At 41.5% G+C, this 17,856-nt stretch overlaps 1 protein-coding gene across 3 annotated transcripts in view; it reads right to left on the bottom strand.

The window, feature by feature from the left end:
- Window positions 1-17,856, bottom strand: part of ASB15 (ankyrin repeat and SOCS box containing 15) — a 59,405-nt gene that overhangs the window by 38,051 nt on the left and 3,498 nt on the right. For all 3 annotated transcript variants that reach the window (XM_068113012.2, XM_078776152.1, XM_078776151.1), the window contains exon 5: window positions 5,485-5,643. In XM_068113012.2, the coding sequence (XP_067969113.2) occupies window positions 5,485-5,643 (159 nt within the window). The remainder of the gene's footprint in view (window positions 1-5,484; window positions 5,644-17,856) is intronic.

Here is a 17,856-nt window from a genome sequence, read left to right as displayed (position 1 = left end):
CTATCATATTTTTCATTTAATTTGAATATTCGGCACATAATATGACGTTTAATTTGAATGATATGTAGAAAATTCTTGTAAATTCATCTAGGGGACGTCAAATAGGACCTTACGAAAATTTCATAAAAATTCGCATTTTGTACTAATTAACCCTTGACCCTAATTGGTGGCTAATTATGCAAATTTCGCAAAACAAACAACAAAGTCTCATTCCCCTGAACCTAGACAATGATGCTATGCCATATATTCTTTTCACTGGTGCATTTTGACATGAAACATCAAATGGAAATCGACTGACATGGCACTCCGTAGAAAGGTCAACCGTTACGGAGATATTCTCCATAGAAGTGAAAATTTCTTTCACATTTTCCATTAAATTCAAATCTTTGACATGCAATGTATGGCTTAATATGATAGATATTGGAAAATCTTTTTTACCACTGTATTGAATATTAAAAATAAAACAAAACTTGAATTTTGCACTTATTGACCTTTGACCTTAATTAATGACCTAATTAGGCAATTTTGGGAAACACAAACAAGATATTCATATTCAGCACAAAATTCCCTTTAAGAAAAACCTATTTGTTTGCTTTTCCTCAAAAATGCCTCATGCAATCACATTTGCTGGAAATTGAACCAGTCTACTATGCGCCGATGTAGACATACACTTTGATTGGGGTCAGTGAAACAAGTTACAGGCATCCAACATCCCCTTCCTCGCCTCCATTGGTTAAACCCGCAAATTTAAGACCCGCAAGTCCACCTATTTTCAAATTTCCAGTTTGTCCTTCCTGAGAGTTCCTACTGTATCCATATTGTCTACCCCATGCGTCCTCCTCTACCCCGCATCCATCCCACATCCCTTTTTTGTCCAAGCCTCTCTCTATTTTGTCCTTCAACCCTGCTGTTGATGTTTCCCCTCTCCCTCTACTGTTCCTTCAGTCCTGTTGCATCCTTACCCTTTACCTCTATGGGAATGATAACATCTTTATTGGAATGAAAGTGAAAATCTATGCAGAACTTCATCTCGGGTTGTACGTACCACCCCCCCCCCCCCCCCGCCCCCCATAGTCTCGCACGGTTCCAAAATGAGTTATATTTGATACCATCATGTTTACATTCTACAGCTCACAGTCCGAAGTTCACTTTCTAGACACATCACTCACACTTCAAAACAACAGACTTGAAACAGAACTATACATCAAACCAGAAGACCTTCCTTCCTTACACATCTTACCTTCTCCCATCTTAACTTCTCCTTATCTTACCTTCTCCTTCTTCATCCTTCTCTCTTAAACTCTTACCTTTAAATCCTTAATTAATAATTAATAATAATTTTTATTAATTAATTATTAATGATTAATTACTTAATTTTTATTAATTTATTATTATTATTCTTAATAATAAATTAATTGTTATTATCTTTAAATTCTTAAATTATTAAATTTAAGAATTTAAATTCTTTAAACTCTTGCCTTCTCCCATCTTCATCTCACCCCAAATGTACAATTGCAAGCATACCATACAGTCAAGCAATCAGAGTCAGACGCATCTGCTCAACAAAAAAGGCAGAATAAACTTCTCTCTCCCAATTAGAAACACACTTCATTGCAAGACACCATGACCCTCATTCTGTGAAAGAAGCAATAAACCGAGCAAAACGCATACCGAGAGCAGACCTTCTGACTTACAAACCCAAACCTGTAACTAACCGTGTCCCACTGGTAACCACGTACTTCCCTACCTCATCCCACAAACCCAAACTTGTAACTAACCGTGTCCCACTGGTAACCACATACTTCCCTACCTCATCCCACAAACCCAAACCTGTAACTAACCGTGTCCCACTGGTAATCATGCACTTCCCCACCTCATCCCACAAATCCAAACCAGTAACTAACCGTGTCCCACTGGTAATAATGCACTTCCCTACCTCATCCCACAAACCCAAACCTGTAACTAACCGTGTCCCACTGGTAACCACGTACTTCCCTACCTCATCCCACAAATCCAAACCAGTAACTAACCGTGTCCCACTGGTAACCACGTACTTCCCTACCTCATCCCACAAATCCAAACCAGTAACTAACCGTGTCCCACTGGTAACCACGTACTTCCCTACCTCATCCCACAAATCCAAACCAGTAACTAACCGTGTCACACTGGTAACCACGTACTTCCCTACCTTATCCCACAAATCCAAACCAGTAACTAACCGTGTCCCACTGGTAACCACGTACTTCCCTACCTCATCCCACAAATCCAAACCAGTAACGAACCGTGTCCCACTGGTAACCACGTACTTCCCCACCTCATCCCACAAATCCAAACCAGTAACTAACTGTGTCCCACTGGTAACCACGTACTTCCCCACCTCATCCCACAAATCCAAACCAGTAACTAACCGTGTCCCACTGGTAACCACGTACTTCCCCACCTCATCCCACAAATCCAAACCAGTAAATAACCGTGTCCCACTGGTAACCACGTACTTCCCTACCTCATCCCACAAATCCAAACCAGTAACTAACCGTGTCCCACTGGTAACCACGTACTTCCCCACCTCATCCCACAAACCCAAACCTGTAACTAACCGTGTCCCACTGGTAATCATGCACTTCCCCACCTCATCCCACAAATCCAAACCAGTAACTAACCGTGTCCCACTGGTAACCACGTACTTCCCCACCTCATCCCACAAATCCAAACCAGTAACTAACCGTGTCCCACTGGTAACCACGTACTTCCCCACCTCATCCCACAAACCCAAACATGTAACTAACCGTGTCCCACTGGTAACCATGTACTTGCCCACCTCACCCGAAAAACCCAAACCTGTAACTAACCGTGTCCCACTGGTAACCACGTTCTTCCCCACCTCATCCCACAAACCCAAACCAGTAACTAACCGTGTCCCACTGGTAACCACGTACTTCCCCACCTCATCCCACAAACCCAAACCAGTAACTAACCGTGTCCCACTGGTAACCACGTACTTCCCTACCTCATCCCACAAACCCAAACCAGTAACTAACCGTGTCCCACTGGTAACCACGTACTTCCCCACCTCATCCCACAAACCCAAACCAGTAACTAACCGTGTCCCACTGGTAACCACGTACTTCCCTACCTCATCCCACAAATCCAAACCAGTAACTAACCGTGTCCCACTGGTAACCACATACTTCCCTACCTCATCCCACAAACCCAAACCTGGGTTTGTGGGATGGTTTGGTTTGGTTCCACAGTTTGGTTGCTGGGCAAGTCTGAAAAGGAAATAATATGTGGGGGGCGACCAACCAAAGGACACACATTGCAGAAAATGGTGTACAATCACATACAAGAACACCATACAGTTCGTGAAAGTGCCGAACTTAGTGTACAAGCTGTGTGTGCATACTGGGAGAAAGCACGAATTCCAGTGCAGAGAGTAGATTCCTGTGAGCGCCAACTTTTGAAGTTGTTTGATGCCTACAAACTGGTAAAGAAAAATAGAACCAAGACATTCGAAAACTATAGAGTAATGTTCAGATGCAGATGTTCAAAGATGATCTTCAATCCCTCTTGGATATCTCACCAAATGATGCGCTTGAGAAAATGACGAATGAAGAAGACAAAGCATTCCTTATCATGCAGCGTGAGGATCCCTCAAGTTCACGTATGGGATCTGTGGACAACACTCTGGCAGTGGAGAACAGAAAGCGTATCAGGCTTGAGAATGAAGATAAAAGAAAGAAGAAACATGCTGCTGAGACTCGAACAGCAATGCAATCTGTTCCATCAACATCGGCTGTGGTTGATGATGATGATGATGAGTCTGAGATTGAAAGCTCCGATTCAGGGGACAATGAATTCAAACTCCAAAGTCCATCTTCTGCCAAACAGGCGAAAAAGGCTCCCATCAAGGTGCTCACTCCAGCAATAGTGGCAACTCTGGACAGAGTAAATCTCTCAGATCGGCGTGCTGTTTGTGGCCAGTGCTTTTGCACAATCTCTTGGTCATACCATTGAAGACAAGTGCAAGCCAACAATAATAAATAATTTGAGTAATTGAAAATAGATAATTATCTGTGAATTGATGTATGATGCTAAAAATTCTGTATCTTTTTATTCATTAAAATTTGTCAACATTTTGAGCAACCTCTAAATATTGTCTAATCAAGCTCAAGTTTTCACCACAGACTACTTTCTTCAATAGAAATAGGGGCAGGCTTGTGGAGAAATGAAAATCCAATCTTCAAATTTTTGGACCACCCTAATGTATATGTGTATATATATATATATATATTCAAGCATTGCCATCAAGTCCTAATATCCTCTAGCTCTAGCATATCTCGAAATATATACTTGCACATACTGTAACAACACATTTTAAACACTAGCAACGGTACCCGCCCTACGGGCGGGGCTTCAATTGGGAGGCCCAAATGAAAATGCAAAATATCGGAAATTGGAGGCTTTTTTTAATTTTAAACGATTTATGTAAACATCCGTTAAATCATATCACACGTAAATCATCAAAATCTAAACAGTTCATGGTGCCCATTTTGAAAAAAGATTGAATTAAAAGGACCTCATCCTCCTTTTTTTTTCTTCTTTTTTTTTCAATCCGGACGATCAACTGGTGTTTTTTTATTTGGCCCGAAGTATGTAAAGAGCGGCTCAGTTTTAATACCGTTAAATATTTCGCGGATTTTCATGGCGATTTCATTTTCATGGCAATGATGTCATATTGCTTTCGTGCGTGTTAAAAACATATCTCTTCAGGTAAACTGTATTTCGTTTTTTTTTCGTGTACTTGCATTCTAAACTTGCATTCAGTTGTATTTTGCGATGAACAACGACACTGACAACAGAACCAGAATGACAACAGAAGAGATGCGGAAGAGCGCGCGACTAATCTGCAAAACGGAAGCGGCCGCTACACGTCTTTCTCAGTCACATATTTATGTGTGAAGAGTGTGCGTCGAATCTGTAACACGGACGCGGCCGCTACACCTGTTTCTCAGTCGCTTTGCACACGCTGCCATGTTTACGTGCTGCACGTTTATATAGGAAGAGTTTGTCAGGAGTCGATCTACTCTCTCCTGGTACGTAGAATTTCAACAAAAGCCACATCACCGTTCATATCGGTAAATATTATTCCATTGTGTTTGGAAAAACTGGAAAACTAGAAAATTGGAAAACTTGGAAAATTGGAAAACTTGGAAAATTAGAAAAACAATATAGCCTATTTTACTCCAGGGGGTCCCAGGATTACCCACCCAAAATATCGTTGCGATCGGTTCAGCCGTTTTTGTGGTACCTGGGAACAGATGGACAGACAGACATTTGGTGAATTATAGTAAGAAGATGAATTGCAAAAAAATGTAGCTGCCTCCAATGACAGCAATGTACACTTATTATACTTCCAAATTCTGTTATACAGAAGAATGTTGTGTTGGATACAAAACAAGTTGTCAAAAACCAACAACAACTAACCTGCTAGTAATGCTGTGTCTCCAGAACTGTTCTGTGTTTCTGGATCTGCACCCTTTGCCAAGAGGCAACGAATGTTGTCTAATGATCCCTGATTGATGGCCAGGAAAAGGGGTGTCTCTCCCGTGTAAGTTTTCTGTTCCCAAATGCTGGGATAGGATGCTGTGGGGAGGAAAATAATTACAAAAAAAAACATGCTTTGCACAACATTTCACCCACAGACATGGAAAGGGAAAATAGTTAATTGAAAGTGTTCTATAAAACAAGAAAATCACATTTGGAGAAAAAAAACCACCTTTAGAGGCCATTTTTCCCCGCAAGCGGGGGTTGGCCTTTTTCGGGAACCGTGGTTGTTGTTGTTTTTCGGTCCCCTTTTTGAAGCAATGTTTTACGGCCGGATGCCCTTCCTGACGCCAACCCTTTTTGCTGCCTTTAACGACAAACAGGGAATATACCAGTGAACTGGTCCTCAATTAGCCGACCTCGGAAGGTCGGCAGGCTGAGTCAACCCCCCTGGCGTATAATGACAGGCTGAGTCAACCCCCCTGGCGTTAATTACAGCCGGGATTCGAACCCAGGATCCTAGGTTATCCTAAGCTGACACCCTAGCCGCTAGCCCAACACCAGGGTTAAGGATGATTGAATATTTGGAGAAAGATAAGGACAAATAATTAATTGGTTTGGAAAATCTGCATTGGACAGTAAAGACTTGGTAATTGTCAGGCAGTATGATGATTTAGCTGATCAGCATCTGTAAAAATGATATGGATTAGACTAGAATGTGCATAACACCTAGCATTAGTAGGGATTTTGAAAAAGCCTCAGTACAATCTATAGACGTAGAGGAATGGTTAAATAACACATATCAGTGTAATTGTGAACATTCTGTATTTACAGATCCACATCATATACACATATTCATAGGTAATCTCAGAATAGTGAAAGATAGAAAATTACGTGCATTACTTACTAAAGAACAAATTATACAGAAAACAAAAGGATTAACTGAAATAAAGCAACATTACTTACAATGAATGATAGGACTGTGGGGATGGATGAGAGAACAAATTGATAAACACAAAGTACCAAACATACAAAGGGTCTTATGGTTGGAGGAGGTAGAGAAACATGTAAAAATGAGACTTGTTAATTTGAAAAGAAAAGTTCGAATCAACAATCCGGAGGTAATTTTAAACAATCTGGAGACACGTGATTATTAAAAACAGCTTCAAACACAATATGTTATTCTTCCAATTGATAAAACAAACAAGAAAGGCGTCGTGCAAACACGATACTTGCAAAATCCACCCCCACGGCACCCCCCCCCCCCCAAAGTTTCCATGGTGACATTAAATTGTCCATTTCATGAAGATTAAAATTGACGATCTTAATCGTAGCTCGGGTCAATAGGATGAAAATTGATTATTTTTCCGATGAAAATTTATTTTAGAAGTTTGATCTTGAGTTGACCTTTGACCTTTTGACCTTAAAATAGTTGGTTTCCCAATCCAGTGATTCACTATGTAATAGCTCTTTAATTTCCAGGTTAGTTGGAGGAAAATTGACGACTTTTCACATGAAAATTGATGATTTTAGAAGTTCAACTTTTGGTTGAGGTTTGACCTGTTGACCTCAAAAATAGTTTATTTACCAATTCAGTGATGCACTATGCAATGGCTCTTTAATTTTCAGGTTAATTGGGGGAAAATTGACGACTTTTCACATGAAAATTGATGATTTTAGAAGTTCAACTTTTAGTTGAGGTTTGACCTGTTGACCTCAAAAATAGTTTATTTACCAATTTAGTGATGCACTATGTAATTGCTGTTTAATTTTCAAGTCGCTTGGATGAAAATTGATGATTTTAGAGGTTTTAACTTGAGTTGGCCTTTGACCTTAAAATAGTTGGTTTCCCAATTTGATGAGGCACTATGCAATTGCTGTTTAATTTTTGTCAATCGGATAAAAATTGATGATTTTAGAAGTTTGACCTTGAGTTGGCCTTTGACCTTTTTACCTTAAAATAGTTGGTTTCCCAATCCAGTGATGCACTATGTAATGGCTCTTTAATTTTCAGGTTAATCGGTAGAAAATTGACGACTTTTCAGATGAAAATTGATGATTTTAGAAGTTCAACTTTGAGTCGAGGTTTGAACTGTTGACCTCAAAAATAGTTTATTTACCAATTCAGTGATGCACTATGTAATTGCTGTTTAATTTTTACGTCAATCGGATGGAAATTGATGATTTTAGAGGTTTTAACTTGAGTTGGCCTTTGACCTTAAAATAGTTGGTTTCCCAATTTAGTGATGCACTATGCAATTGCTGTTTATTTTTCAAGTCAATCGGATGAAAATTGATGATTTTAGAAGTTTGACCTTGAGTTGGCCTTTGACCGTTTGACCTTAAAATAGTTGGTTTCCCACTTTGATGAGGCATTATGCAATTGCTGTTTCATTTTCAATTCAATCGGATGAAAATGAATGATTTGTCAGATGATAATTGTTGATTTTAGAAGTTTGACCTTGTGTTGACCTTTGACCCTTTGACCTCAAAAATAGTTTGTTTCCTAATTTAGTGACTCAATATGCAAATGCTGTTCAACTTTCAACTTTCAGACAGGTAAACAAACCGACAGAAGAACAAAGTCGACTGACCTATATGGTGAAAAATCTTTGATTTTGCAAGTGATAATAACATTGCATTTGTGTGTAAAACATTCTACATTCAAACACTTTTAGAAGAATTGGGCTTAGACTAAACTTTCAAAGGCCTACAAAATAAGTAACGATAATACAATAGACTTGATATAACACCATATAAATCACTCAAAATCGAGAAGACTGTTAGTTCCGGATAAACATATCAATTACAATTCATTTACTGGATCACAAAATGTACAAAACCCCTTGTAAGATGAGGTTCAACATCCCAAGTAGAGAATGTAGTTTGTAGCCTTTGTCAGGTAGTATTATTACAGGAGCGATGAAACTAATTTATAAATACTTAAAGAACTACCATGAAAAGGTGACGTTTTATTTTGGTATTAAGGAATTCTGTATCATTGATAATTCCAAACCTGTAATCGACAGTTTCCACAACAATAATAACAAGGGTAAGGCTAAATGTTTATCAACTAGTGATTTTTCTCCATTATACACAAACATTCCACATGACAAGCTCATAACCACATTGGGCAGAGCAGAGTAGTCTGGAAGGAAAATCGATATTCATGTAGTTTTTCATAAAATAAACATAAAGTACTAGCAGAAGTACCTGGCATTGCCGAGCGGGGGAGGGGAGGGGGAGGGGAAAGGGGAGGGGAGGGGAATGGGGGGGAGGGGAGGAGAGGGGGAGAGGGGAGAAGAGGGGGGAGGGGAGGGGAGGGGGAGGGGTAGAGGGTAGGGTGGAGGGGGAAGGGAGGGGGAAGGGAGGGGGAGGGTAGGGGGAGGGGGGAGGGTAGGGGGAGGGGGGAAGGAAGGGGTAGGGGGGAAAGGGAGGGGGAGGGGAAGGGGAGGGGAGGGGAGGGGGAGGGGGGAAGAGGAGAGGACTTTTACGTTTTGGCTAACTCGCTCGCGAACCTGACGAAGATCCTGAGCGAGGATCGCTACGCTATGCTACGTTATGCTAACGCTATGTTAGCTACGCTACGTTACACTACGTTCGCTACGTTATGGCTAAAAATATGGATCTAAAGATGAAAGAAGAAAAAAACCTATGTGGTGTGAATGGCAATGTTCCTCGCTGAAATGTGAAAAAACGCAATCGCTTTTCGCTCTGAATTACGTGCGAACGCGTAACTGTGAGATTATGGCGGCAAGGCTGGAACATCACGTGATCGCTCTGAGCGAATCAGCGCGCTGCTCTGCTATGCCACCGGCTCAGAATCCGTGTATAATATTCCTTGCTGAAATGCGCTGAGGTAAATATGAATAAAAAATATGGATCTCTTCAAATATTTTTAGGTAGGCCATGTCCTTCCCAGGCTCAATGGCCATGTCTATGCCAAATATCAAGCATGTGAGCCTCTCCGTTTAGGAGTCTATCGGTAACATTACGCACACACAAACTGTGTTTTATATATATAGATTAGATTTAAACAACAGCTTCTTTACATTTGTCAACATGATACTCCAGCAGAGAGAAGGGATACCCATGGGCTCATATCCGGCCTCTTTCTTTGCAAATTTGTTTCTTCACATGTACGAGTCTCATTGGGTCCAGAACATGTGCAGGAATAAACTAAAAACTGCACGAAGATGTGGAAACATCTCCAGATTCATTGATGATTTGTTGGCAATTAATGATGGATTTGTATTTGATCACCTTCCTCATGTTATACAATATATCCAAAATAATTCGAATTAAAAAAGGAAAACCAAACTTCCACTTCAGCTTCTCTTTTAGAATTACAAATCGATATCAATAATAATAAATTTCACATCAGATAATTTGATAAACGAGATGCTTTTCCATTCCACATTGTATGAATACCTTCCTTAGACAGCAACATTCCTAAAAAGCCATTCTGTGGTACGGTTGCAGGTGAAATAGTTAGGCCCATGAGAGCAACCACATACAGCACTGAACTTCCCAATAGATTAAAGCAACTAGTCTGATGTATGCTAGCACAGGGAGCTACAGTGGGCAGATTAAAATTAATTTTCCTCATGGTTATAAAACGACATCAAATAGAACTAGAACGGCACTCGTAGAGTACATAGTCTTGCCTGGCACGTTCATTCTGAACAACAATATCATCGTTAACTGAACACTCTACTATTATGACCCACACCTATTATGGCCCATATACCCGTATAATCCATGCACCCTATTATGTCACATCGTTTATTGGCATGGGATATGAACATCATACATTAAATTTCTCACTCACATTGGGTCATAGATCAGATATATCAAGTTTCAGATTTTTCAGATAAGGATTTCAATTCAACCAATAATGGCTGGAATACCACATCTCCGATGACATCATCGTTATCATCCTATATAATCTGCGGGGAGTTGGTGACATATGCCAAGTTTCATTTTTTTCCCATTGAGCGGTTTTGGTGGAAACTATGTCAATTTTTTTCTTTTAATCCAATATGGCTGCCATACCTTGTGACCTATGATGTCAGAGTTAGCAATAAAATATTCTACATGGGGAGTCCTATTCAAAGTTTCACATCGATCAAACAAGCAGTTGCAGAGAAAACCAGTTTTAAAGCGAATATGTATACATGCGGACACACACATAGACACACACACACACACACACACACACACACACACACACACATACGTATATATACACACACATAATGGCGGCGAGGTGGAGGCGGAGACGTATGCCTGGAATGGAAAGGACTGAGAGCCATATCAAATACAACAGTTTCAAACGCTTTGAAGACCGAACCGCAAACGACAGCATCGATGGAAATGAGAACCACGCAGGAGGTGCCTGGTATCATTTGACGACTCCCTTTTTTGCCCATTGAGGATGAGAGAGGCAGAGTTTTGTGGGATTGAGGACCATACCGAATGCAATAATCTCAATGGGAAAGAGACCAAGCGGAGGATGGCAGCTTTGGTAAGGCTGAAGGCCGCGTATGTGGTGCCCGGAGTCACGCTGATTGACATGGGTTTTGGGACGCAGGCCTGGCCTTGTGAATTGTTGGTACAGAATGAAGCTGTGGAAAATGGAGCAGTAGGGGGTGCAGCACAGGCACCCATAGTGGCTGGTGGCCCCCCCACCCAACCCCCAGAAAACACAGTGCCCCCCATGAAGTTAATACCACGGGACAGCAGGTCAGCCCAACACAGCCCGACGTAGGACAATTACATTATGTTAACGCAGTTAATGGCAGGGTTGGATATATAGCTGAGCAATAAACCGAAACCAAATTGTGGATCATGAGGAGGTTCCTTGTTTTAATATCTAGTTTGTTGATTTCCACTTGTGGCTAGTTTATTATTCCGCAGCTGCACTGGAATACTGGTATTGTGAGTTGGTTTATGGCCTTGATTTTGTTTCTTGAACTAAGGTATGTTTTCAGGATCAACTTTGTTCGACGCAAGTATTCTTTAGTAATTGTTTTTTCCGCATTTTTCAATGACAAATTTGGTGGCCCTCTTCTACTCCAAGGTATTTGTAAGATGCTTCATTTTCTAGCTCCTGTATTGTTGTATTTAGGTCGATTTTTATGTTATATGTTTTTGTTGGTCTACCTTGCACGAATGTGCACTTGGTACACTTATCTAGACCAAATTCGATTTGGATGTCGGCAGAGAACTGTTTCACAAATTTCTGTAGTTCTACCAATATTTTGTGGTTCAGTGCAAAGACTTTTAAATCATCCATATACAGTAGAGGTATCACCTTTCTTGTTTCTTTTGATGTATTTTTTATTGTTAGGGTGTATCCATGTCATTGCTCATTCATGAGGTTATATAGTGTGTCTAGGGCCAGGCAAAACAGGAGGGGCAATAAGCTAGCGCCCAAGAAGATCCCACAACATATATTCACTTCTGGTATTTCAATGTTTCCTTCTGAGTGCTGTATATCAATGTGGCATTCCTTAGCTCCATTTGCTTTCTCAACCAGTTTGATTATTTGGGGGTTGATCTTGTACAATTGCAAGCATTTTACCATCCATGAATGTCGGACACTATCAAAAGCTTTTTATAGTCTATCCAGGCTGTGGATAATTTGGTACTTCTCGTTTTAAGTTTTCGAGTATGGCCTTGTTTTGTAGTAGGTGTTTTATTGATCCATAGCATCCTCTTTTACATCCCTTCTGTTCTGCCTCTCGTCCTCCTTCTTATGTTAAGTGGTGGTAAATCATTTATGTGACGATTCCGTCATAGGTTTGTATGTTATTGGTCTATACTTGTGAGGTAGTTGGGTTTCTTCAGATTTTGAGTGAGGAAGGTGTTACCCTCTGTGAGCCATTTGGAATTCATTTGGGTACGTTTGTTGAATGCTCGAATGTGTGTGTGCAGGGGCGCTGTAAGGGGGGGTGAGGGGGGGGGGGAGTTAGGATGATTCCAAGGGCCCTGCACTGACAGGGGCCCTAAAAATTATTAGAACATTAGGTAAAAATTCTCAATATTAAATTATTAACCTATCATCTTTATTAGAACTAGGGCATGCCCGTACTATATATAAGCTAGGACGTGCCCGTACGTGGGTGCCCGTTCCTTGCCAAAAAAAAAAAAAAAAAAAAATTTGTGTAGGGGTGTGTGTGTGTAAACATCCTAGGGCGTGCCCGTACGTGGGTGCAAAAAAACATGCGTGCAAACAACAACAACAAAAAAAAACTTTGAAACCACGTGGCAGTAACGACCACAGAACCCCCCCCCTCTATTTACATGAATGGTTTGGTCCATTCGCAACGACCACAGAACCCCCCCCTCTATTTACATGCAATGGTTTGGTCCAAAGCGAACGGCTTGCGGTGTTTGGTAAAGAAATCGCCATAGCTCGGTAACTACTTCTGCGATTAATTTAAAACCTTGAAAAGGCACATCCTCGGGTCCCCAGCAATATACCTGGCAAGTTTCAAGTATATCGGACCGGTAGTTGTCGAGAAACAGCGGTCACAGACATACAAACAAACAAACAAACATACACACAGAGATTACTGGAATTATAGATAGACTAGGGCATGCCCGTACTATATATAAGCTAGGACGTGCCCGTACGTGGGTGCCCGTTCCTTGCCAAAAAAAAAAAAAAAAAAAATTTGTGTAGGGGTGTGTGTGTGTGTAAACATCCTAGGGCGTGCCCGTACGTGGGTGCAAAAAAACATGCGTGCAAACAACAACAACAAAAAAAAACTTTGAAACCACGTGGCAGTAACGACCACAGAACCCCCCCCCCTCTATTTACATGAATGGTTTGGTCCATTCGCAACGACCACAGAACCCCCCCCCCCCCCTCTATTTACATGCAATGGTTTGGTCCAAAGCGAACGGCTTGCAGTGTTTGGTAAAGAAATCGCCATAGCTCGGTAACTACTTGTCCGATTAATTTCAAACCTTGAAAAGGCACATCCTCGGGTCCCCAGCAATATACCTGGCAAGTTTAAAGTATATCGGACCGGTAGTTGTCGAGAAACAGCGGTCACAGACAAACATACACACATACACACATACACACATACACACATACAAACACACATACACACAGAGATTAATGGAATTATAGATAGATAATAGACCAATAAAACTAACGGTTCTTTTTCTTTTCTTCTTTTTGGCAAAAAGTAAACATCCAGCGAGCCTCTGTATTGCCCAATCCCCCCCCCCCCCTCTATTTACATGAAATGGTTTGGTCGTGCCCCCAAACCAGACGCGAACGGCTTGCTAGCAGACAGTGAATTGAGCGTGAGAAGTGCCGGTTCAGGAGCGTCATGTCTCAGCTAAAAAACAAATCTGGGTGTCAAAAAAGAAAAGAAAGAAATGAAAGACAGGAGAGAGAAAAGAAAGGACAACAGTATGTGATCCAATTTTTCACAAAGGAAGGTGGGTATAGTCTGTGAGTGGTGGAAATTGACCTGTTTGCTTCGCTAGTCCATAGCCTAGCTAACGTTACAATTTGCTCCTCTAGCTAGCTCCTTTGCTAGTCCCTGGTGTTGGGCTAGCGGCTAGGGTGCCAGCTTAGGATACCAAGTGATCCTGGGTTCGAATCCTGGTCAGATCGCTGAATTAACGCCAGGGGGGTTGACTCAGCCTGTCATCCTTCCGAGGTCGGCTAATTGAGTACCAGTTCACTGGTAATTCCCTGTTTATCGTAAAAAGGCGACAAACAGGGTTGGCGGCAGGAAGGGCATCCGGCCGTAAAACATTGCTTCAAAAAGGGGACCAAAAAACAACAACAACCACGGTCCCCGAAAAGGCCAACCCCCGCAAAATGGCCTCTAAACGGTGGTTTTAGCAATGTCGGCTAAAAGAGGTGCAAAATGCAGAGCTAGTTAATATCTTCACAGAAAATTCTGAGTGTTCACATTTTGCTCCTCTTTTAGCCAACATTTAATCAATGCAGGCAAACTTTTAGCAAGCTATTCATAGTAAATCAGTTGTCCCTGCCCCTGCCTGGTGTCAGGCCCAACAGATGCAGCTTCAGGCTCAGCAGCCCTGTCTCCCCATAATGAACCAGCCCTACTCCCAACTGAAGGTGAGCAGCATTGTGTTCAATGTGTTGACATTATTGTCAACAGTTAATTTAAGTCAACAAAATGGTAGGAACTGAAATTTTGGTTATGATGTTATTAAAAATTGTATTATACAATTGTATTATAGGATAGGCTATATTATCATATGCGTCATGTACACTCTACAGAGCCAGGGCCCTCTTCAAGTGATACATTTTTGTCAGGGAGGAGTGTGGAAGTGGAGGAAGAGGTGATGGAGAGTGCTCGCAGTACCAATGCAGATGATGACGATGGAGCAAATGAGAGAAGGTGCACAGAAAGAGAGGAGGAGAATCTTCTATCAGATGATCCAGGTTTGTGGCCAGCAAAAATAACTGCTATGGACAGGGAGACTATTGTTAGGAAATTGGCCACAAGAGATGAAGACCAAGGAATGCCACAGGATTCAGAGGGAAAGCCATTCCCAGAATACTTGCAGTATACTAAGACAGCCAATGGAAGAGAAAAGGTGAAGAGAGACTGGGTAATTCATAGCAAAAGTACTAATGCACTGCATTGCATCCCATGTGTGCTTTTCTCCCATGAACAATAAAGACCTTCCCTTAGTGCACTGAACAGTCAACATGGATATAAAATGTCCGATGTGAAGTGGCGTCGTATGTATGATAAATTCCCAAGCCATGAGAGCAATAAGGCACATAGAGACTGCTACTTGAAGTGGAAGAATTTGCAACAATCTGTAATGGCAGTTAGTGGCATTGACTGTCAGTTGCAGAAGCAGATACAAGCAAAAACAGCGAAAAATAGAGCTCTCTTGCAGAGAATCCTAGATAGATATAACACTGCACTTGGCATCAAGGAATTCACCTTTCAGGGGTAAAACCAAAGACCTAGATGACATCCACAATGGTAATTTCCTCGGCACACTAGAGCTCTTGTCTCATTACGATCCACTGCTGAATGAGCACTTACAAAAAAATCAGGGACAAAAAAAAAGGAACCAGGCTGACACATTATTTGAGCTCTGACATTCAAAATGAGTTCATTGAATTATGTGGCAAAAGAGTTTTGAAAAGAATTCTAAAGGAAAGGGAGGATGCTATTTATTATTCAGTCATCTGTGATGCTACGCCAGATATTTCCCATACTGAATAGAATGTTGTGCTTGTAAGATATGTGAATTATAACAAAGAAACATATGACTGGGAGATCACTGAACGGTTTCTTGAATTTAAGGACTTTAACAAAAAGACAGGAAGTGAGATAGCAGAGATGATTGAAAATGTGTTTCATGACCAAGGGATAGACATCGGAGATTGCAGAGGGCAGGGATATGATAATGGGGCAAACATGTCAGGGAAAGTCAAGGGAGTCCAAGCGCAAATATTAAAGAAAAATCATCTGGCTACATTTTCACCTTGTGCCTCCCACACCTTAAATCTTGTAGGTGTGCAAGCTGCAGAGTCAAGCCCAGATGTATCAACATTTTTTGGCTGCATCAATCGCCTTTACGCACTTATCAGTGCCGGCCCGGAGCGATGGGCCATCTACAAAGAGAAAACAGGTTGCTCTTTGCATCGCCTCTCTGATACACGTTGGAGTGCAAGGATTGAAGCTGTTAAACCTGTAGAAAAACACCTACCTTGTGTCATCAAGGCCCTTGATAGCATACTCATGACATGCAGTCTCACCAGTGAGGCCAGATCAGAAGCTAGTGGTTTGAAGAACTACTTCATGTCATTCAACGCTATTGTCCTCCTCACTGTCTGGCTGGACGTACTGCAATGCATTGAGGACAGGAATGTGATTCTCCAGTCAGGAAAAATCTCACTTGACACAGAGGCAGCCAATATCAGAGCCTTAAAGGAAGAGATGCAGGCTCTTAGAGACAGATCGGAGTCTCTCCTGTCTGAGGCAACACTGATTGCTACACAAATGGATGTTGAACCTCAATTTAGCAAGGAACGCAGCCGCCAGAGGAAAAGGAGGAGATTCCATGATGAGACCTCTGAAGAGGAGACAGCTCAGGACAGTGCAGCAACGGTGTTTCGGAACACAGTGTTTTTTACAGCTATGGACAACATCATAAGTGACTTGGACACTAGGTTCCACACCACTGCAAAAATTGTCGAAGAATTTTCTGCTGTTCTGAAAGTTGGGCAGATTAGTGAGGATAAAGTCCCTTCTGTGTGCCAACCACTGATCATTAAGTATTCCAGAGATCTTACACCTGACTTTCAAAATGAAGTAAGACACCTGAACACAGCATATGCTGCCACTTTCCCCCCCTAACTTGTCCCCTCTTGGTCTCCTGAATGCAATTTGTAAGATGCACCTGCAAAGCATTTTTGGAGAAGTGTGCATTGCTTTACGTATAATTTGCACACTGCCTGTGACTATTCCTGGTGGCGAGAGATCTTTCAGTAAGCTAAAACTGATTTTTTTTAAACAACTATTTGAGGTCCACTATGTCCCAGGACAGGCTTTGCAGTCTTGCCATGCTGTCCATTGAAAGTCAGTTGGCGAGAAAGCTGGACTTCAAAGACTTGATCAGTGACTTTGCTAGCAACAAGGCTCGGCGCTGGGCTCTTGGTGTGTGAGGCTGAGCAAGCACCAGTGATAACTAAATGGCATGGCTATGGATATTGGATCACTACACTTGGTATGTATAATTGTATGTATACTCTGCTGCTGATTTTATTATTTTGTTTGTTATATCATTCTATAGATGATAATGTTAATTTATTTTAATTGAAGAGGTTAATGTATGTTGTAATCCCGGTGTGTACCCCGGTTTAGAATAGGTATCCCGTATCCCTGCACATCATAAGAGGCGACGAAGGGTTGGCGTCAGGAAGGGCATCCGGCCATAAAAACATTGCCTCAAACAGGGAACCATGATTGTCATGGGGCCCGCAAGGCTAACCCCCGCTCTAGCGGGGAAAATGGCCTGAAAACGATCATTCATTCATTCATTTAATGTATGTTGTAATTCTTACCATTAAAATTACATTCAGACTGTAAAAGATGGCCTTTAGCACATTTCTTGTGTGGGTATCAGTCTTGCATCAAATAGTGAATTCCATACTGTATGCAGAAATATAAGCATTGTATCAACCTCCTGGCAAAAATGTCGGGGAAAAAATGTGCGCGCGTGCTTCATAGGGGCCCATTGTGATATCTTTTCATGGGGCCCAAAATCCCTGGCGGCGCCCGTGTG

Source organism: Myxine glutinosa, chromosome 4 (assembly GCF_964187855.1).
Source record: "Myxine glutinosa chromosome 4, kmMyxGlut1.1, whole genome shotgun sequence".
In the NCBI taxonomy this organism is placed as follows: Eukaryota; Metazoa; Chordata; class Myxini; order Myxiniformes; family Myxinidae; genus Myxine; species Myxine glutinosa.
This window is presented reverse-complemented; position numbering and strand designations above follow the sequence as displayed.